This window comes from Urocitellus parryii, chromosome 11, assembly GCF_045843805.1.
Source record: "Urocitellus parryii isolate mUroPar1 chromosome 11, mUroPar1.hap1, whole genome shotgun sequence".
In the NCBI taxonomy this organism is placed as follows: Eukaryota; Metazoa; Chordata; class Mammalia; order Rodentia; family Sciuridae; genus Urocitellus; species Urocitellus parryii.
Genome location: NC_135541.1, coordinates 123,052,356 through 123,074,571, shown reverse-complemented (window position 1 = coordinate 123,074,571; position 22,216 = coordinate 123,052,356). Strand labels below are relative to the sequence as shown.

Below are 22,216 nucleotides of genomic sequence, written 5' to 3'. Positions count from 1 at the left end.
GCATCAGGATGGGAAGCCCAAAGGATGAGGCTCGGAGTAATCCCACAGGTTCTGGGGGAAAGAGTAGACGGGGAGTAGAGGGGAATTCGATGGCAGGAGCCCCGTTGACTCTGCTGGAAAGAGGAGGCATCACATGATGTCCGTCGGAGGGTGGCAGGAACCGTGCCTTAGCTCGAACCCGAGTGCCCGTCCTTTACCAACTTGAACAGATCCTCTTCCCGCTCTGGGTTCAATCTTCAATTAAATAGGGGGCTTTGATCAACCCAGTATTCACAATTCTGAAACCCGAGAAATGTCCGGAGAGTTTCCCTCCCCCCAACTTGAAATTATGGAAAACAGCTGAGTGGGTGAGCTCCGGAGTCCCTCCCAACCTGACACCCAGGGGGCTGGGAAGGAGGTACGACCTCCCACTCCCCACCTGGCTTCTTCAGATCTGAGGGCCTGCTGGGGTGCCAGGCCCCTCCCAGCTGTCACAGGGTTTGGGCTCAGGCTGCACAAACTCCCCCAGGGGGCTGAGGGCAGTGCTCACAAAAGCGCATCCTTCCTGCCAGAGTCAAACAGGACCAATAGACAGCACAGTCTGTAATGGTGACAGTCACCCTACTAGTGACAATCATCATGACCCGCAACTAATTTTAATGGAACGTGGTTGTATGCTGGGTATGGTTCTAAGATCCCTCCATTGGATAGATAATTCGTAAACCCCAGAGATTTAAACATCACTGCCATCATTTGAGGAGGCTGTTAGTATAATCCCCCCTTTAAGTGATCAGAGGGGAGAGAGGAAGAATTTCTCTGTCAAAGAGCCCAGAGAGGACACCTGTCATCCTGTCATCCCAGCGGCTCAGGAGGCTGAGGCAGGAGGATCACGAATTCAACGCCAGCCTCAGCAACCTAGCAACTTAGCAAAGCCTCATGCAACTTGGAGAGACCTGTCTCTAATTAAAATATTAAAAGGGCTGGGGATGTGGATCAGGGATATGGTTCAACCCCAGATACAAAAAAAAAAAAAAATATATATATATATATATATCACAAAGACTCTAACTGCACACAACAGGCTACCTCAGAATCTGCCTGGAGAAAACTTCTGCCAGCTGAGGGCTCTGATTTCACTCGGATTGTATATTTAAGATCAATAAAAGTAGATAATTGGAGAAAGGAATAATCCAGACCATGCAATACTGTGGGGTATTTCTAATTTTTTTATTGGTGCCTTACAGTTATACTTAATGGTGGGATCCATTATGCCATCTTTGTGCTCACACAGAGCATAATTTGGTCAATCTCATTTAACACTGCGGTTTGGAGGAGGCTGGAGGATGCTGACAGAGACGGGGGAGTCTACAAATCCCTCTCCAGAACGGCCCCGGGCAGAGTCTGTGGGGATAAGCCAACAAGCCCCGGAGGCCTGGAAATAGGGTTTAATTCTACTTTGGAGGATTGTAAGGAAGGCCCAGAAATGGAAAGTGCCTTCATCTGTTTTATACTGCTAGAAGAGAATGACTGAGACTGCATCGTTTGTATTTTTTAAAAAGACATTTATTTTTTACAGTCTGGAGGCTGGGAAGTCCAGAGTCCAGAGGCCCACGTTTGAGGAGGCCTTTTTGCTGCGTCATTCCGTGGCAGAATGGAGAAGAGCCAGGGAGCATGCGCGTGCACACTCTGTGAGAGAGCTGAGTCTACTTTTATAACAAACCCAGCTCGTAATGATCAATGCATTAATCACCTTGTTGAAGTTCCATCTCTCAACACTTGTCGCCAATGAGGGACTTAATTTCCAACACATGAGCTTTGAGAAACACTTTCAAACCACAGCAAATAGCTCTTTGATGAGACCATTTCTCAGGAGCTCAGTCTACCCCTGGCTGCTTCCTGCAGGAGGAGGGGTTAACTCACCCTTGGGGGGTAGGGCTCCCCAGGAAAGTCTGCACCCAGCCCCACACCCACAGGAAGCCCTGGGCAGACAAAGAGACTTATCTGCTCATGCAAATCAGGAGTGACAGTGTCCTGGGCCACCCTCTAGACAAACCATTCCTTCCCCTGGTTACCCACCCCGGTGCCTGAGGAGAAATAACTAATGGGCAGAGATAATCCGGTGAGACTGGGGGAGTCTTTGAGAAGCACAGAGCTGTGGAGATGTAGGCTGTTAAAACATGCCCGTGGTAAAGATTCGAAAACCCTCTAAAAGCAAAACACAGTGTAAATACCAGAGGAAGGTATGGGGGGGCACATTTCTGGCACTTCCCCCTTACTCCACCCCGTCTTCCTCCTCCCCTCTTCCCTGGTTTTTGGATCAGGCCCAGTGAAGCAAGCTCTTGTGTGCTTCCACGGAAGCAGTGGGTTGTCTGGCTCTTCCCTGAGGCAGGAGGAGCCCGGGCAGGGAGGGGTGCAGAGCACCATGGCTCCTGGTCCTTGGCCAGCCAGGCACCTAGCAGGGTCCAACCAGGCATGGGCAGGCACTGGGCAGCTTGTACTGACCCTGGAGGAGCACCCAGTCCATCCTCAGGGTTCTCTAGGGGGACAGGGACATAGGACCCTAGAGACACAGCACCCATTTCAGACAAGCCACCAGAAACAGCTCTGAGCTCCAGAGTGGGAGGGAACAGGACAGAGAGAGTGTTGATGGGACAGGGCGCGTCCAGGAGGGCTCCCCAGAGAGGGCTGAGGGGGGGAACTGGCCAGGTGAGCAGGAACTAGGGTCATTGGCCTATTCACTGTCTCTTCAGCAAACATCTAAAACTCCTATTAAACAGACACTGCTCAGGAACAGAGGACACAGGGGTCAGCAGGACTCAGCTTCTCCCCTAAGAAACTCAGACCCAGAAGAAAAGAATCAGACATAACTATAAAAATATAGTTATGAAATAAAGACTGCATCCAAATCTGCACAAGTTGATGTGTGAGCAGAGAGGAGAAGTGGGCAGCCTGGCCCGGGTGACGGATGAGGGCAGGGGGCTTCCAGGAAGGCCACAGGGCAAGGCACACCAGGCAGAGGGACCCGTACAAAAGAAGGAAGTCTGACGGGAACCAGGCAACCATCTCACCCGGCCCAGCACGTGGTGCCCAGGGGAGAGGACTGGGCTGAGACTCAGAGGGCTGTGGGTACCCAGCTGAGAGCCTGGGGGATGCTGGGGAGCGTTGGCATGAGGACACGGTCACCTCATCCTGAGAACGGGGGGCTTGTAGGAGAGGGGACACAGATGGTGACCCCGGGGCGGAGGTGCCAACAGTGAGGTACAGCAGGGAGAGCAGCCTCAGGAGCGGGCCCCCCTCAGTGTTTGAAGTGAGGCCACGTTTTGATGATGTTGTACAAAGCCTGCCCAGGGGACAGAAGGTTAGCCACATCACTGTGGCCCACCAGCAGGTAGTTGGGGTCCAGGTACCCCTTGACCACGGCACACTGGATCAGGTCCTGGGCTGTGTCCAGGGAGGCTGCATTCGGAGGTTTTTCTGCAAAACATATTTACTCCGTCAATCATTAGAGTGTCACGGTGCTGGTTCAGGGCAGGGACAAGCAGCTAGATTCCAGTCTCCCCTCTTCAGTCCCCACTACATCCCACCATCTCCCTGACCCACAACTTCACAGGAACTGTGGCAATCAGTCACAGAAAGAGGACAAGGCTCTGTGCTCCCCATTCCCCATGGCAAAAGTTTCTTCCAGTAAGTGGAAAGGCGCCCTGGAGTACAACTCCAGCGTGACACACCACTTCTTAGCAAGAACAGAGCAGATCCAGGACCGGATGGGACTGGGCCCTAGTCAACACTGTTGCCATGGTTACCAAGGAAGAGGACACATTTGCCAGCTGAGCCATAACAGCCCCTAAGTTTGCAAGCGATGTTTTCCTACCTTGCCCCACACTAGCTTGAACATGGGCATGAAGTGAAATGGGGCTGGGGGTGGGGAGGGGCGAATTGGGGATAATGTTTTGTCTGGGAGGGGCTCCTGATGGCATGCATTCTGGACCAAGTCCACTTTAAAATATTCCACTGGCTCCACCACTTTAGAAAGTGCCACGCTGCCACCTGTGCCCCCAGGGTATTCCTGAGTATTCCGCAGGGGACTTCATCTCCCAGAACCCCTCTGCCCGTCTTCCTCCCTTACCTACAAAGTTGCCTATGAAGGCAATTCCCAGAGCAATGTCGTTGTATCCGTAGGTGTGGGAGCCTTGGACATTCCAGCCAACGCCTTCATACACGGCACCATCCTGGCCCACCAGGAAGCTAGAATTGGGCCAAGGAAATGAAGACAGTCACCCCCAGGAGCAGAGTTTGTGCATTCGTTCCTTCCACCATTCATTCACTCTCTCATCCATCGTCACGTACTGTCTGAATGTCTCGAGTGCCAATGTGCACAGAGGCCCCAGACAAAGACACCGTCCACCTCAATGTGCCTTTGTCCTCACCACTTCACTGAATCTGACCCCCTAAGAGGACTAGTGACCTCCTTGACACATTGACCCCATTGACCATGATCTTGAAATACTCTCTTCCCCAGGCTTCCCCAAGCCCACACCATCCTGATCCCCCCCACTCCGCGGCTCCCCGGGGTCTCTCTGCCACCCCACCTTCCCTTCACCAAGAGTTGTGATCTTTAGGACCCTGGACTGCTTCCTTGGGACCCTGGTCTAGCCCTTTCTCTCTTTCCACTCAATGAATTCACCCTGAACAATCAGCTTCCAGGGTTTCAATCATGGTCTATAAAAGCCACCTGTCCTGGGTATGGTGGCACACGCCTATAATACCAGCAACTAGGAAGGCTGAGGCAGGAGAGTCAGAAGTTCAAGGCCAGCCTCAGTAATTTAGCAAGGCCCTTGAACAACTTAGTGAGACCCTGTCTTAAAATAAAAAAAAGTAAAGAGGGCTGTGGATGTAACCCAGTGGTGAAGCACCCCTGGGATCCATCCCCGGTATTAAAAAAAAAATTGCTGAGATTAAGTTACAAATGAAATTTCTCATACGCTAACCCTAAATCCACGCTATGAAATTCCAAGGCACCTCCCAAGTAGCTTCTGCTATTCCATTAGTTTAACAGGTTTCTTCATCTTACAGTTGGCATAAAGGGAATCAAAGGAGCACATTTTAATCTCATTCCCTGTCTTCAAACAGAAAACGTATCATTGTCCCTACTGTAGAGACGAGACAAAAACGACCCACGGAGGTTAAAAATTTCTGTATCTATAAACAGAGCGAACAGCAGAGCACAGCAGCCTTCTAATACCGCAGAGAGTCAGTGTGGGCTGGGGCCAGATCAAGGTGGTGGGAGAGCAGGGCCTTGGCCTCTGACTGACCAGAAGGGGCTGCAGAGAAAGTGCACACCCGCTCAATGGCCTCCCTGGGGGCCTCACAGTTTGCTTTATCTCTACTGCTTCCAGAGCCTTCTTTTCAGGGTCTCCCCAACCACTCTTGGATAATGTGTGCACGAGATAAAAGTACCCTACCAATGCTCTAATGACTCTCAGTCTAGAGTCTTGCAACTCAAAATGCCATGCCTTAAGTGAAGTCCTGCCACAAAGGCAGGGCTCAGGCATCGCCAGCTCCTTCCCAGCCCTCCTTTCCACAGCCCTGAAGAAGCAAGGGGTCATGCTTCCGTTGGTCCCACTTACTGGTAGCCGATGTCACAGAAGTCTAGCTTGTCCATGTGGAAGGACTGTATGTCTCTGACGCTGCTCAGGCAGTCCATGGACACACTGCAGCTGGTCCCGGCAGTGTGGATGATGATGACGTATTTGGCTGGGAGGCTCATTTGAGGGCAGTGTGTCTCTCTGGCCTCCCAAGCAGACCGTGGGGTGATGTCGGGGCAAGCTGAAGTGAGACGGAAAACCAAGAAAGTGGGGATTTGCCTTTGCTCCTTTGTGAACAACCTCACAACCACAGAGGGAGTTATACCTCAGTCTCACCCCAGTGTCCAGCACCCACGGGCACATCCTAACAAGAACTTGACTCTAGGAGTTTGGAAAGTTCAGGAATGGATTGTCTGGGTCAGGTTGCCGGAGTCAAGGGACAGGGTTCTGATAACTACAGAAAAACCGCATAAGCAAAAGGGAACAGACTGTCAGTCAAACAGAGGAATGGCCATCTTCTTTAAATAACAAATTAAACCTGCATGTTTATGTACGCGTTACAAATACATGTATATTATGTAACCAGACTGATAAGCAGAAATCAGCTCATTTTTGAACTGATCACATGTATATGGAAATTATTCAAAAATCTATTTGAAAACTACAAATGTTAAGGAGTTCTCATTTTTGAAGATGGAACCTGTTATAAATAAGTCACGGCAATATTATTTTAATGGGATAGAGAAGAGTCCAGGAAAGTGCCTGTTATGGTTTGGATATGAAGTGTCCCCCAAAACTCCAGTGTTAACACAGGAATATTGGAGGTATTCCAGGTAGACTGTGAGAGCAGCAACCTATCAGCCCATCCTGGTTGGGATGGACAAACCAGGCAGTGAGTATAGGCAGGTGAGGTGTTCCCCGCGGAGCTGGGTCCCTGAGGACATGCCCTGGAAGGGGTCGTCTTTTGCTGTGGCCCCTTCTCCCCATCCCCTGCTTCACAGCTACCACGAGTGAGCAGCTTTCCCGCACTCTGCCCTCCACCATGATGCTGACCTCAGTCTCAGAGCAATGGAATTGGCTGACCACTGACCAAACCTCTGAAACCATGATCCCAAGATAAACCTTTCCCCTCCTAAGAGGGTTTGCTGGGTATTTTGGCCACAGTGACACAACCCTGGCTCAAACAGCGCCCTCTCAGAATTTTGCAGGTATTGGCATGGTGATAGGTGTGAGATGTTCCGGATCCAGGAAGCCCAGGAGATCTCAGCAGGAAAGAGCCCTCCCAAGCGTGTTTGGGTGGTGAAGAGGAGCAGTCTGAGGCAGGGTGAGGGTCTTACCTTTACTGGACACCCCTGGGTGCTGAGGGGCCAGGCAGGTCTCTTCTTTCAAGAGAAGTGGCTGAATGTACCTGGGTGACAGGTGACCCTTCTGGATGGCATAGAAGATCAGGCCCTCTGCAGCTGATAAGGCAGCAGGGCTGGGTCTGCTGCCTAGAAATGGATGACATGGGACACAGAACGGTCAGTAGTCCAAGCTGGACTGGGGAGGATAAGATGACCACCTGAGCCCGAGTGACGGGTGGATGGTCAGAGAGGAAACTGGTCCAATAGCTGGGACAGAGGGTCAGAGCTATTCAGACACACTCTTCCAAATGCCAACTGAGGCTTTATTTATCTGCTCCATCTGTGGGTGGCAGGGCCAGAAGGAGGTCAAAGATACAAGCAAAAAAGGCCCACTGACCCACAGTGATGCCCCAGCATGGGGAAAAGGTGACATATTTCCTATGTAGTTGCCATGACCAAGCATGTGGCAAGCTCTCTACATACATGAACTCACAGTTCTCACTGGAAATCCCTGAGAAAAATACCATTATTAGCCTCAGTTATCAACTAGTGCCAGTTATTATCTATTAGCTCCCGACTCCACCCCGGCTCTGAGCTCTCCTCCGTTTTGGTTTTGTGCAGGATTGCACTTGGCTACGGTCCTACACACTGCATCTCTCTGGCTTCCTTTCCCGTGAGCTCTGGTCAGGATCTACGGTGGAAGACACTGGAAGAAGAAATACCCCATGTCGGGGCGTCAGTGTCAGATAACTTCAGACCCCAGAACTGATGGCGATCACTGTGAGCCCCAGCAATGTGCAGGGTGGCCTCAGCAGGACGGGGACGTTCGTAGAATCCAGTGGAGAAAAGAACCTCAGGAGATGGGTGATTATCAGAGGATGGGCATGATTTAGGCTGAAAAGGTGAAAGCGTTGAGACTGGGAGATGAAGGAGGCTGTAGACCACCCTCTGGCAAAGAGACCACGGGGATCGGCCATTACCTATCTTATTGCCAAAGAAGGCAATGCCCAGGGAGACGTTGTTGTAGCCTTGGGTGTGCGAACCCTGGACATTCCAGCCAACACCTTCGTACACCCGGCCATCGTCCCCAACCAGGAAGCTGCAGAACAAGGAAATGAGTTTAAGGGGAAATCTCTGTAACAGAAAACCCCTCCCTAATCCTCAGTGACAAATGGGATTCTAGATGCTCATAAGTAAGTACTGTGCTTCAATAACACAGTAACAGTCAGGGGGACAGAAGGACAGATGTTAGACCTCTGAGAGACACGGGAATAGACTTCAACTTTGTACTTAGCTTACTTGTGCTTTCCGGAATCTCACTTTAAAATACGCATTTGTTTCAAAGTGGAATTTGAATGTGTGACTTTCAGAGACATTTTTGTTCAATATTTTCAAGGGCTTGAGAATTCATTAATCGTGTTTTTAAGTTACGGGACCACGCACTTGAACATCCTTTCAAACAATGACCCGACCCTCAGGAGTTCCTTTAAAGTGCCTTTTTCTTTGGTTTCTCCTTAGAAATTCCTTTAAGCTCTTCTTTATCATGGAAACTTTTTTAGAATGTTCTCTTTTTTTTTTTTTTCACTTCACTTTGAAATCCAAGGTGTATTCATTTTTATTCTCCCTGTTCATTCATTTCTGCCTCTTTATAGATATACTCCTCGTTCCAGTCTTCAGAATCGATATTCTCACAACTCTTGCCATATTGAGCTTTCACTACCTCCTGAGTTTCCAAAGCTAACTGAACACGGAAGGGACGTGCACTTCCCCAAAGTCAAGCAAAGACCCTGTATTCAGTCAAACTGACTTCCCACCTCACAATGAGCACCGGATTGGGAGCCCAACACGTCCACCAAATCCCCTGCAGAAGCCTGAGGTTAGTCCAATGTGAACAGCCCCTCAGGGCTACAGTCAGCTGCACTGAAAGAAGTGGATACTGTTAAGTGGTCACTGCAGAAACCTGACTTCCAGGTGCAGTGGTTGAAATCGCTTACACATGCTGTGGCTTAAGTAGGCAAAGCCACAGTGACCATGGCAGGGCAGTGTAGGTACGAGAAGCAGGGACAGGAGAGGCACTGCGGTTATCACAGTCAAAACAGCATCCCCAGAGGGTGAGCTGGGATGCCCCGCCATCCTAGGGATGGCCACGGCTACAACCAAGATCTCCAACTGTTCTTACTTATTAGTGTTTCAAAATAAACAAATCAGCAAGTGTGGATTATCCTTTCCAAGTTGGATAATTCAGACATCATTTCTGTTTGTCTTTGGGATTCTGTAAGACAAAACCCCATTCCAACTCTCGCTTTCTAGATAAATAAAGCTAAATGGAACCATACGGTGATTCTATTCCTAGCCTTCTGATCTCCACGGATGGCCACAGTGGTTGTACTGAGTGAGAAAAGGTGCCTGGCCTCAATATCATCCTTAGAGTGGATAACTCCATACACGGAGCAAAGATCTTTCAGCCTCACGTTCTTCTTTTTGTTAAGTTGGTGCATTATAATGACACATGGTAGCGAGATGCACTGTGACGTATTCATGCACGCACATGAGACACTGTGGGTCAGTTTCATTCCCCAGTCCTTCCTCTCCCCACCCCATTCCCTTCCTCTCTGGTCTCACTTCTAATTTCATGAGATCGACCTCCACTTTTGTTTTCTTTTTTTTTTTTCCTCTTTAGCTCCCAATATAAGAGAAAACAGACTTTCTGAGTTTGGCTTACTTTACTTAATGCTCTCAAGTTCTATCTATTTTCCCGCAAATGATATCATTTCTTTCCTCCAGGTTGAATAAAACTGCACTGTGTATATGTCCCACATTTTCTTGTTAATGGCCACCTAGACTGGCTCCATAGTTTGGCGATGGTGAATTGTGCTGCTGTAAACATGGGTGTGCATGGATTGCTATATCATACTGACTTTAATTCTTTAGGATGAATACTGAGGGGCGGTAGCTGGGTCCCGCGGTGGTTCCACCCTAGTCTCTTGAGGAAGCTCCGTGTTGATCCCTGTAGAGGTTGCCCTATCTACAGACCCAGTGGTGTGTAAGTGTGTACTCACTTTAGCATGGGGCCCTCCTCCCCACCATTCCTCATGCCCACCCTCCCTACGTGACCCTGGGGTGGCCCTTCAAGGTAATGAGTAGGAGTTCACCACACAGGGACTCCCTGTGGGGGGATTAGAGGGGACAGGACGGGACTAACAGGCAATCTAGATGCTATCCTGGGTACATGCTCCCTTCCTGTGTCACTCTGAACAAATTCACAGCATTCTCACCTGGAAATAAGGAGGTGCTGTTTCCTGCACCCACTCTTTCAAGTAGCTGGGAGGGCCTACCTGGGGATACCTGTGAAGACCTTTGCCAACTGTGATGTTTGGTGAGCTCCCGGGGGCATCTATAACTATCACACAACCTTCCTCACCTCTTCTCAGGACTTCCCAAGGTCAAAGTCCACCCAAGGAAATGGCTCAGAGTTGCCCTCCTAGTGATCTCGGGAGGGCTGTGGATTTTGTTTGATCTCCTTTTTAACATTTCTTTAATTCATTATGAAAGTAACATAAATGGGGCCCAGAATACGGGAGAAGGAGAGGAGGGGGATGGGACACATCTTTGGACAGGGGCTTGGGGACCCGACTGGCCGCTTACTTGAAGGCTACGTCGCACCAGCCTTTGGTGTGGACAGAATGGAACCGTAGGCCCCGCAGCATCTCGCTGCAGAGGGTCTGCTCCGGGCACTCCATCCCGGTGAGCTGCTCCGTGATGAGGAAGGGCACGGGTGGGCTCAGGGGGGCCCTGCAGGTGAGAGGTCTAGCCCCCCACTCCTTGCGGGAGACTATGGTGGGAAAGCCTGCAGGGGAGACACCAGATAGCGTGCAGCAGACCCAGCCCAGCCTGCCTGCAAGGAAAGGAGCCCTGGGGGGGGACCTTTACCACCTGCAGCCCCTCCCTATCTCCATAGCCCCATCTGGGCTCAGCGACCTCCCAGAGATGCCTCTCCCTCGGCCTGGGGAGGCAGGTTGGTCCCCAGACAGTCTCCCCCACACGTACCTGGAGGACAAGCCCAGCTTCACCTCCTCCCTGGCCCGTAGGATCGCCCCTCCTGAAAACATCCCTAGCCCACACCCCACACAGAGCCCTGGGGTTCTGAGCCGCCTTCGCCATCCTTAGCATGGATGGTTAGGGTGTGTTTCCCTCCGCCCTGATCTCTGCCTGTGTTCACCCAGATTAGTGACTCTCTGGGGGAAGTTCTGAGCCTCCTCACCTAGGGGCTCCAAGCACACAGGAAGAAGACTCTTTCCAGATGGAAACTGTCCAGGGGCAGGGCTGCAAGACACCCACACAGGACTGGGCCGCCCCCACAAGGTTCCCTTTCTCCTCCCCATCGTGAGAGCCCCAGGAGCTCTCACCCTGGGAGCTGGGGAGTGAGGGATGTGTCCTTTCTACCTGGGTGTCTCTCCTCCTTCTTCTCCTGGTTTTCTCTTCTTTTCCTATCCTCAGACCAAGGGACCCACCTTTACTTATGAACTCGGGACAGTCCCTGGAAGTCACTGACAGGGGAGCCCCTTGGACTCTGCCCCCCTTACCCACTCCCAGCCCAGACTGTCAAGTCCTGAGAAACCCCGGGCAACCCCCAACAATCTCACCGCTGTGACTCCTGCCAATGAGCTGTGAGATGCTGATATACAGATCCAGAAGCTTCTCTGAGATTCTTCGGTCTAGGGTCTCATCCCAGGAGGACTGTGCGCCATTCCCTGCAGAGGTGCCTGCGTTGGTCCTCAGAGAGCACCTGACCAGCTTGCCCAGGGCACCTTCCAGACATCCCCACCCCACAGCCCACGGTCTCGCAGCCTCCCAAGGCCCAGAACATCTTGTAGGAAGCAACGAAGGAGAACCACCGACATCTCTGGCCTCAGCCTGCCCCTGCCTCCCACATGGGCTCCAAGGAGGACTTTATCCACCGTCCCTGCTCCAATCCCCCTCCATCCCGAAGTCTTTCCTGCTGCCTTATCAGAGCAGGGCTGCCTTCCTGGACCACCTGCATACCTGCTCATGCATCCGGGGGGGGGGCATTATTTTGAGTCAACACTTCATACTTCCATTAGGCACCTATTGGCATCATACTGATTTCTTAAAACAGGGTCATGGGTCTGGTCTCAAAACACAAGTCCCACTGAGGATTAGCCAGTGCCAACTTGTCCTCATCCCCCATCCCTCATCTGGTACTGGTCAACACCAGAAGCCAGGGGAGCGATGACAACCGGCAACTGTCCCCAAGGCCACCTCCCACAGGCCAGCTCTGTGATGACAAAGGCCCCTCAAATCCGCCATCAGAATCGCTGAGAACAACGTCATGAGATGAGCAAGGCAAATACCGACTCCCTCCACAGGTGGGAAACGGAGGCTCAGTGAGGCTTATTACTTGAGCATTACGCTAACTGTCTCACACTTTGTATCTGATCCTCAAACAACTTTAAGAAATTAGCAATATTATTCTTCCATCATGGAAGCAAATAAAATGCAAAGATTCTGGTTAACTTGTTGAAGATTATAGCAAATGACAGGAAAAGTATTGGAACAGGGATCTGTCAATCCCAGAACAGTGCTCCAAACTGAAATGCTACACCACCCTCTAGCAAAGGAGGAGCTTTGAGGGGCAATCCTGTTATGCAATGTAAAGATGTCATTTGTCACTCACCAAAAGTACTTCTGATACAAGGGAAGAAAACTTACCCCAGGCCTGGGGACTCAGAGCAAAGAGGACGAGAAGCAGGGGCAGCATCCTCACGTGACCTCAGGTCAACGACAGAGTGCAGGTGGTGGCCTGGGAGGACAGTGACCCTGGAGAGACACTGCCAGTGAAGATGACATGCTCCCTCCTTAGATAGAGCACTCACATACCACTGGTGCCCGTATCTGCTTCCTGAGGGCCTCCTGAGGGCCAGCACCTGGCTCAGGCTTCTCAAGGTCCTCTGCACACACCAGGTGCTCAATAAATGTGAGCTAACGGGTGGGGGAGAGTCGTGGCTAGACATAGGCATTAGTGTTCTCACATTTCTTGATTACAAATCAACCCTGCGAGGCTATCTTCACAGGTAGTGCTTTAATTTTACATCTATGCCTTACAAAATCCCTCCAAGGTAAACCTGAACACCATTTTTGCAGATAAGAACACTGAGGTTCAGATGGACCAAATGACAAGGTTTGGTCTTCAGACAGTGTCCTGCTGGAGAGTCAGAGGAGTGTAAAGTCATCGATTCGGTTCTTCACTTTACAAAGAACCCTGACCCATGCTCAGTGAACCTCAGGAGACGGTCTCCAAAGGCCTGCCCCAGGACCCCTCCCTTTCACTAGGTTCCCCCCCCCATAGTTTCTGCCATTGCCCAATTGTCCATTCAACTATGACCCCATCCATGAATGAATCTATTGATAAGATCAGAGCCCTCGAGACCAAATCACCTCATGACCCCAAAGCCCCAACAGAACACTGCTACACTGGGGACTAAGCCTTCAACATGGGGCCCTCTAGGGAACAGTATAGATCCGAATCTTAACATTAGAAAATGAGAATAATGACGGCAGTTACTGCTCACCTTCTGTAGTCCAGGTATTTTCTGAAGATTCCATGGACCATTTCATTCAGTCCACACCTACCATCAGGAAAGAGCCTCAAGCAGTTTAAATCATTTGCTTGAAGTTCCCCAATGTTGTGATTTGGATTTGTAAAATCCCCCAAAGCCTCACATGTTGAAAACTTAATCCCCAGTGCAGCAATGTTCAAAGTGGGGCTTTAGAGAAGTGTCGGATCACGAGAGCTCTGATCTCATGATCATGGGAGTGTCTAACCATGATGCTCACCCAAGGCCCAGAGCAATGGAATCAGCTGACCCTGGACTGAGTCCATGAGCCAAAATAAATCTTTCCTCCTTTAGGTTATTTTTCTCAGGTATTTTGTCACAAGTGCTGAAGAGCTGACTAACACACCCAACGACCCAGAACCAACCTCTGCTACTCAGATCTGTCTGACCCAGAACCTCTGCCTGAAACCACAACCTGCCTGAGTTTCTGATGGCGGAGATTCTTCAAGTGGCCCCAGAAGACAAACCACGGAATCACTACGGTCCCCACCACCACCAGCTCCAGGAATGTTTTCTGCTCTTTCAGACAGCAGTGAATAGCGTACTCATGTTCAGTCAACATGAAACATCAAGCTATCAAACAAAACACCAACAACCGAGAAACTACAGAAGGAGGGTTAGATGGGACAGATGATGGGATAAATCATCACCTTCATTTAATACTTCAGTCTCCCGATGGAAAATTCTTAGAACCACAGCTTAAGGGTTGAAGACATAGGAGCTTCCTGGATCAGGACAAGCAAGCTCATAGCAAATAACACCAGGATTTCATTCATTTAGGAAAACTGTGCACCAAAGACAAAATGACCCCCTCGCAAAAGAAGCAGTCACCAAAGAAGTGTCTGGGACAGTGTTCAGCTTTCTTCCTTATCCAAACAGGACACAAGGATTAACTTTCCCAAGGCAGAAACCCTGGAGCTGGCCTCCAAGAAAAGGAGTTGGCCCCTGGTAAAAGTCCTAGAAGCCACTGCCAGTCCTGATCAACGAGAGGTTTGGATGACGGTCACTTAATGGTGCTTCCCCCACCATGAATGTTAATGTCACAAACCCTGCCCCACACCCCTCCCATCATACAACTGAAGTTTGAGGCCTGAATCCAGCCTCCATCTCCCCGGGGACAGGACTGTGGTGACTCCCACTGGCACCTGGAGCTGCAGACCCGGAGCTGGCAGGGTAGGTGGGCGCCCTGGCTCACGTGGCCATCCATCTCTATACTTAAATAAATAAATATCGGAGCAGGAGACAAGTGACACGTAACAGGGATTGGGCAGAGAGGGAAGGAATTGTGTGGAGGAAACCCCAAGACCCACAGCCTTGGCGAGAAAGGTCAAGGAGGGCTAGTACCAGAGTCACCTAGAAACATGGAGAAGAGAAGAGTCCAAGACGGGGGTCAGGGGAACTTTCTCCACCATGTTCACATTTTAACCTGATGGAGTCCAGGGCCTTCTTGGGGAGGGGGACTCTGAAGAGGAAACACTCAGACTCAGCCATACCTACAAAACCCTGCGCTGCCCTCGCCCAGCGGGTCAGGGTGCAGTCCGCTGGCTCCTCATGGGCTGGCAGCTCCTTCTCCTCCAGCCTTCCCTCTCCCCAGCACTAGAGGGCGCTCCTTCCCTGGGAATGGCGCACTGCGGCTCCGGCTTCTCCGAGGGAAAGGAAAACCTGGGATCCCCGACAGAAGACCCAGGACAGAGGGTCCAAAGCTGGCTGCCTCCGCAGCACCCAGAGGAACTCAGGTGAAACCAGACTGGGCTGGGAGCACCTGGGGACCAGCCCTGAGAATGAGCCCAGGAACCTCCTCCCTGGGAAAGGACAAGATTGCCCAACTTTCCCTGAGCTCCTTCCTCATCCCCAGACCTGTGGGCTGTGTCCCTGACATCTGCAAGTGTGGCATCCTTGGAGACAAACGTGCTTCAGGAGTCTCAACACTGCAGACTGAGATCTCTCACCAGCACTCACCCAGCCCCCTTCACCCAGGGTCCCCACAGGGTCAGGATGGGAGGAGAGAAATCTGTTCTCAGGAGGCGGCTCACCACGTGCCATGGTCAGTGCTTCTAACTCTGTGGAGTCACCATGGCCATTCATGACCCTCCCCTGCCTCAGATCAAACTGTTCCCTGACACAAACCAAACCTTTCTACCTCCTCGTCCATGTCTGACAGTGGCCCCGACTCTTCAGCCCCGGTCTCCCTGAGCCATCTCTGAAAAGACGTACCCATGAGACTTTCTGTAACACTCTGCAAAAGTCACCTGAGTGGCAGCCCTTCAAAGTGGGACTGCTCGGACCAGAGGTCCTAAAACCACTCTGCCCACCCGAGAGGGCCCTTGAATAGCCACGCGTCCTGCACACTGATTGGCCAAGCCATGCTCTTCAGGGACAGAGGCTAGAAAGGTCTCTCCCAGAAGCCGGAGCCTCATCTGCCTGTTGACCTCTGAAGCTGTCATGCTTAGTGAGCTCCATCCTCCAGGGACACAGGGGACCCTGGACAAGGCCCTCAAGGAGAGACACGTTGCAGTTGGTGACAATGCTGGATGCCATGTTATGCATTTCTTAAGCCTCAGCAGCATCTTCATGCCTGAGGTTTTTATTTATGACTGAATATTTTGCTACCGTGATCAGCAGTTAAGCCCTTAAAGCGAGAATCGTTGGTGAGCTCATCTTTAGAACAGCAAGTTAGGAAGAATCAATGAGATTCTCTCACTCTGAAGTCTAGTCTTGAAAAGTAAGTAGAGCCCTGAGGTCCCCAAATACAGATTAAAGGGCGCCTGAGGGGTTCACTGGTAGAAAACCTGAGGGAGGGCTGTGGCTAGGCCAGATGTATTTATATGAGAATTACAGAAGGTGTGCCTTCCACAGGTAAAAAAAAAAAAAAAATGTACTTAATATGTTATTTATTTCTCCATGAGAAAACAATCATGATAAACCATCACTTGGCATAATCATGTATATCAAATTATCAAACATATAAATGCACTTTGAATTTTCAATACGACAATTAGGAGCTCAAACCCTGAGAGATGTAACACTGTTATGGATTTGCCTTATTCTCTGCAGAGTAGGAGATGTTCCTACTTGAGAAATCAAGCTGCCATGCAATGACAGGCACAATGGAGGGGCCTGTGACAAGCAGTTAAGCTTGCAGAGGGGAACACAGCCCTGCCCACCTTGACTGCAGCCCTGTGAGGATCTGAACATGGGACACTTGTAAGCGAGGCCCCCATTTCTGACCCAGGGGAACGGTGCAATAATAAGTGGGTTAGTTCAAGCTTCTACCTTTGTGGCAAGCTGATAGGCAGCAATAGAAAATGAGTACAGTATCTAAATAATCCCATCATCTCCTGGCCATACAAGAACACTCCAGCAACTTAGAATGAAATCCTCCTACTTACCATACAAGGGTAAAGAATATTCTTTTTAAAAAAAGCAAAAAACTCTACACTTTCAATAAAAAAAAATCACCAGACAAAAATTCTGGTTTCAATTAGGATGAATAAGTCCAGGAGATCTGTTGTACAACATGGTGGCTATAGTTAAAAATAATGTACCCCGGTACAGCAAAAATTAATAGTATTAATAATAATAACAGAGTGAACACTTGAGAATTGCTAAGAGAATAGATCTTAAATGTTCCCACCATCAAAAAGTAAGTGTCTGAGGTAATATATATGTGTGTGGGTGTATATATACATATATATATATATATGTATATATACACTAATTAGATTGATTTAACCATCTTACAATGTATATATAGCAAGAAATTGTGTTGTGCATCATAAATATATACAAGTACAGAAGGTGATCATCCCACAGGTAAAAATTGTAGTTAACAGGCAATTTATTTTTTAAATATTTTATTTTTTAGTTATAATTGGACACAATACCTTTTAATTAATTAATTTATTTATTTCCGTGTGGTGCCCTGAAAATAAGCCCAGGAACCTCCTCCCTGGGAAAGGATCGAACTCAGGGCCTCGCACATGCTAGGCGAGCGCTCTACCACTGAGCCCCAGCCTCGGCCCCCATCAGGCAATTTACTTAAATTAAAATATCCACGATCTTCTAATGACATGAAAGCACACGGGGAGAACAATGAGCAGAACTGACACAGAGGCCACAGCAAGTCATGATAAGGAGGTGGAGAGGCCCGAGCTGGGGGAACCTGGGGTGGGAGAAGAGAACCTGGACACAGACACAACAGCACGTGGGGACCACCCAGAGTAGGAATTGCCGAGCATGAGAGTGAGCAGGACAGAGCATGGGGGGACTCGGGGTGGACAGAAGCGGACTGGCAAGAGCAGGAGAAGAAAGGCGTATTACAGCCTATTCAGGGAACTGCCCCTTACACAGCATCGTGGAAAGCAGCCCAGGAACTGGGAGCAGAAGCTGCCCTCCCCTGGTCCGCACCCCACTCTGACACCACAGGGTACTCCTGTAACAGCGGGGCCAGGAAAACCCAGTCTTCACATGTGAGTGACGAAATGGCAGAATGGCCACATCCCAACCAAGGTTCCACTCAGAAGTGGAACATGAAACACACTTGATTAACAGATAAAGAAGATTATTAGAAAAAACTGGTTATCAAAGGCAGAGGAAGATGGCAAAAACAACTCCAACGGAATCCTCTGTGAAAAGAACATCACAAAGCACAACCCCAAAGAATTTCACTAGACAATGGGAAAATCATAAATTCTAAACTTTGATTTCTGAAATTATGATGCCGCTTCTCTTATTAGAGGCCACAGAATTACACATGGTTGAGGTTCTAAAGAAAAGAAGCAAAAAAATTCCAAGGAAACTGAATTAGGAAAAAAAAAAGATTAAAAAGTATTTCTGCCACATTGAATATAATATGAACATATTTATTGTCTCTTAAGTTGTACACTTAACGTGGTTAAGGCAGTAAATTTTGTTACATGGATTTTACCTTGATTTCTTGAAATTGGGGGGAAAGGAGGATTCAAGCAAAAGTGATAGATCTAGAATACAGGCCAAGGAGATCCGACCTACATATCATTCACATCCAAGAGAAGAAAACTAAACAATGTAAAAAAGTAATTCAAGAAAACGTTTTGAAATGCAAGAAAATATGACTTTACATATTGGAAGGTTACACCTTAACACCTGGGAAAACTGATCTCCAATAGTAAGCACTAAGATGTATGGTGATGTTTAAAATATGTAAAAAAAAAAAAAAAAAATCTTTTCAGCCAACATGAAGAGAGTCCAAGTCATTTAAAAGGAAAGATCAAGTCAGCCTTACACTTCTCAACAACAACATCCTCAGCCAAACTGAATTGGAGGAGTATCTTCAAATCACACATCCTAGAAAAGAGAGTATGAGCCAAGGATCTTGTGTCCAGCCAACCTGTCCTTCAAAGGATAAAAAGCACAGAAAAACATTTTTGAATGTACAGAAACTAAATAAACATTGCTTCTCCATGAGCCCTGCCTCATTGGAATGTGTCCCCCAGAATTCATGAATTGGAAACCTAATCTCTCATGGGATGTTATTTGGAGGTGGGGTCTAATGAGAGACAGTTAGGTCCTGGGGGCTCTCCCCTCATGAACAGAAGAATGTCAATATGAAGAGGGCCCACAGAAGTGGGTCAGTTTTCTTACAACCATGCCCATCTTCCTTCCACTAAGTGAGGACATAGCCAGAAAGCCCTTACCAGGTGACCAAGATCTCAATGCTGGATCTCCCAGACTCTAGGACTGTGAGCAATAAATCTCTATGCAGTCTGATTTACCCAGTCTCAGATATTCTGTTAAAGCAGCACCAAACAGATTATGACAAGCCTCTTACTGAGTAATTTACTAGGGAGCTATCTTTACCCAATCCAGAGGTGACTAGAGAAATTTTGGCAAAAGAACTTGCAGTAAAGACTGTTTAACTTAACAACTCTGACTAAATATGTCTGAGGACATCAAAGCAGATTAAAGAAAGAGGTTTACATTTTCAATAAAATGAATGGAAGCAACTGGCTAGTCCTGTGGGAAAGGATATATTTGGAGGTATACATATGCAATATGCCATAATGAACTCTTAGTGAATCAAAAGTGGATATGAGAATAAAAATATTGAAGTACTTGAGGAAGCACAAGTGAATTCTGTTTTATTAAAGATGATAAATTGTCTACTTAAAATAAAAAATGCCTGCATATTCCAGAAATTAAAAGTGCATCATAAGCAAAGACAAAAGGCAAACAACAAAATGCGGGGAATTGTTTGCAATTAGTTTCTCAACGAGCTGATTTTCCTAATGTGTATATCTTATATGAAAGCTCTTAGACCACCAATCCAACAGAAAAATGGGCAAATTTAAAAAAAAATGAAAAGAGAAATACAGGGCTGGGGTTGTGGCTCAGTGGTAGAGCACTTGCCTGGTACGTGTGAGGCCCTGGGTTCCATCCTCAGCACCACATAAGAGTAAATAAAATAAAGGTATTGTGTCCATCAACAACTAAACATATTTTTTTTTAAAAAAAGAGAAATACAAATCTCCCTTAAACAAATGAAATACACTCAAGGTTACTTGTAAGAAAAATACACACTTAAACTTCATGTAAATACTATTTCTGATCATCCAAGCTGGTAATGTTACTTCTAGGAATCTCACCTCCTGATAAATGGTAGATCCTGTGTGTATGATCTCTGTGTCATGGATGTGTTTTGCAAATATCTTGTCTAACTCTGTGGCTTGCTTTTTCACCCTCTTAACAGTGTTCTTTGATTAACAAAAATTCTTAGTTTTAATGCAGTGCAATTTATAAGACTTTCTTTTAGGGTTAACATTTATTTCTATTATTCTTAAAAAGTCTTTTCCTATCCCATGAAAAATAAAGATAATATATTATCCTCTAATACACTTGTATTTCCAGACCTATACAGCTCACCTGGCATTGAAGTTTGTTTATGAAGTGAAGTAGAGGGGCAGACTTTATTTTGTGCTATAGAAAAATACGATTTATCCAGCACCATTTGTTATAAAGACAGTACCACCAATAAGCACTCCTCATTCCAGTGGAGGCAAAGTGTTTCCTGTGGTCTTAGTTGGGGGTGGGGGGCGGGAGGCAGGGAGCTTGGCCAGGTGCCTGGCTTTGGCCAGTGGCATATGGAAGTGAGGAGCCAAGACCTGGACTTTACAGGTGTAGTTGGGCCGCAGAATAAATGTACAAGAGGCTGATCTGTGTCTGGAGCCAGGAGTTAAACCCACACAAAGCCACAGCAGGAAGCCACAAAGCCTACCAATCAAGCCTAAATCAGCTCATTCAGACTTGTTCTGCAGACTCCTGTGTGAAGAACAAATGCGTGTTGTTGTCTTCTGCTAGGTTCCGAGGCAGTTGGCTAGGCAGCACTGCTGTGGCCAGGGCTACACTGCGGAGCCGATTCATCATTCTATGAATTGAGCTTCATTCTGTTATCAGCTCTATCTTGTGGTATCCAAATGGTTGATGAAGGGAAGTTTCTCCTTCTAAAAGTATTCAGCTAATGAAAGGAGCTGGAATGGTTGGATTATGATATCATCACTTTAATTATGCCTCATGGGTTATTGAACTTGATAACTAGTGGCTACTAACATCAAAAAGAAGAGTCAAGCATGCATTCAGCCATTATGCTTCTCTCAATTAAAGAAACCAATTTACTGTTAAGTATTCTAACACCTCCAATTTTTTTAATTAGATCTATTCAAGTCTCTGAATTCACCACCTTAAAGGAAATTACAGAACAGAGAGATGTGTTCAACTTTGTCATGGGTATATACAATTTGCAAAATCTATGCTGTGGAAAAGCGTAGTGAAATAACCTGGTTTCTTGAACAAATAAATTGCAAGAGGGAAAAAAAGAGGGACTCCAGGAGCCAATAGATTAAAAGGGTCTTAAAGGACATGTCAGACACAGTGTGTGGACCTTATTTGACCTAACAAAGTGTGAAAAGAATGTGAGAGAAATTTGAACACAGACTCAATATTTTATGCTATTGAGAAATTATTGTCGATTCTTTTAGTCATCATCTTAATACTGGGTATGTTCTTAACAGAGTTATCTTTTAAAGATACGTGTTGAAATATTTACAGGTAAAATTATATAATGCACAGGGATTTCTTTTGAGGAAATAGTTGGGGAATATACTTGAAATCTAAATAGTCATGAATTATTCATTATTGAAGCCAACTAATTGGCACCTATGTGTTATCTATGTTAATCTCTCTGTGTTTATAATAAGTTTGAAGTTTTCCTTAACAGAAGGGTGTTTTTATTGTGCTGCCTCATAGAATAAGTTGGAGAGAGTCTCTCCTCTTCTGATACTGAAAAAAGTTGTTTAAAAATTGGTGTTATTGGGCTGGGGAGGTAGCTCAGTGTTAGAGCCCTTCCCTAGCGTGTGTGAGGCCCTGGGAATCCATCCCCAGTACGGAAACGAATCAGTTTGACATGATTTCCAACTTGTTGTTTTATAGAATTCACCAGTGAAACTGTCTCGCCTGGAGATGTTTAATGTTTTTGTTTCATTATAGGAGGGTATTAATGCTAGATGCCATTTCTTCAAGAGTTATACGACAATTCATATTTTTATTCATTTTGGGGTCAAACTTGTTGAGGTGCATTTTTTTAGGAATTTTTCTATTTATCAGAGGTTTTCAACTCTATCAGGTAATGCTGTTCACGCTG

The 22,216-nt window shown here is 47.7% G+C and overlaps 1 protein-coding gene across 1 annotated transcript; it reads right to left on the bottom strand.

Annotated features, from left to right (window-relative positions):
- Window positions 1-3,274: 3,274 nt before the first annotated feature.
- On the bottom strand, window positions 3,275-12,686 carry LOC113199853 (peptidoglycan recognition protein 3-like). The gene is made up of 7 exons (XM_026412996.2): window positions 12,638-12,686; window positions 10,553-10,754; window positions 7,888-8,006; window positions 6,902-7,054; window positions 5,607-5,805; window positions 4,106-4,224; window positions 3,275-3,453 (listed from the first exon to the last, which is right to left on the bottom strand). Exons 1-7 carry the CDS (start codon window positions 12,684-12,686, stop codon window positions 3,275-3,277), a joined length of 1,020 nt encoding a protein of 339 aa, XP_026268781.1.
- Window positions 12,687-22,216: the final 9,530 nt, after the last annotated feature.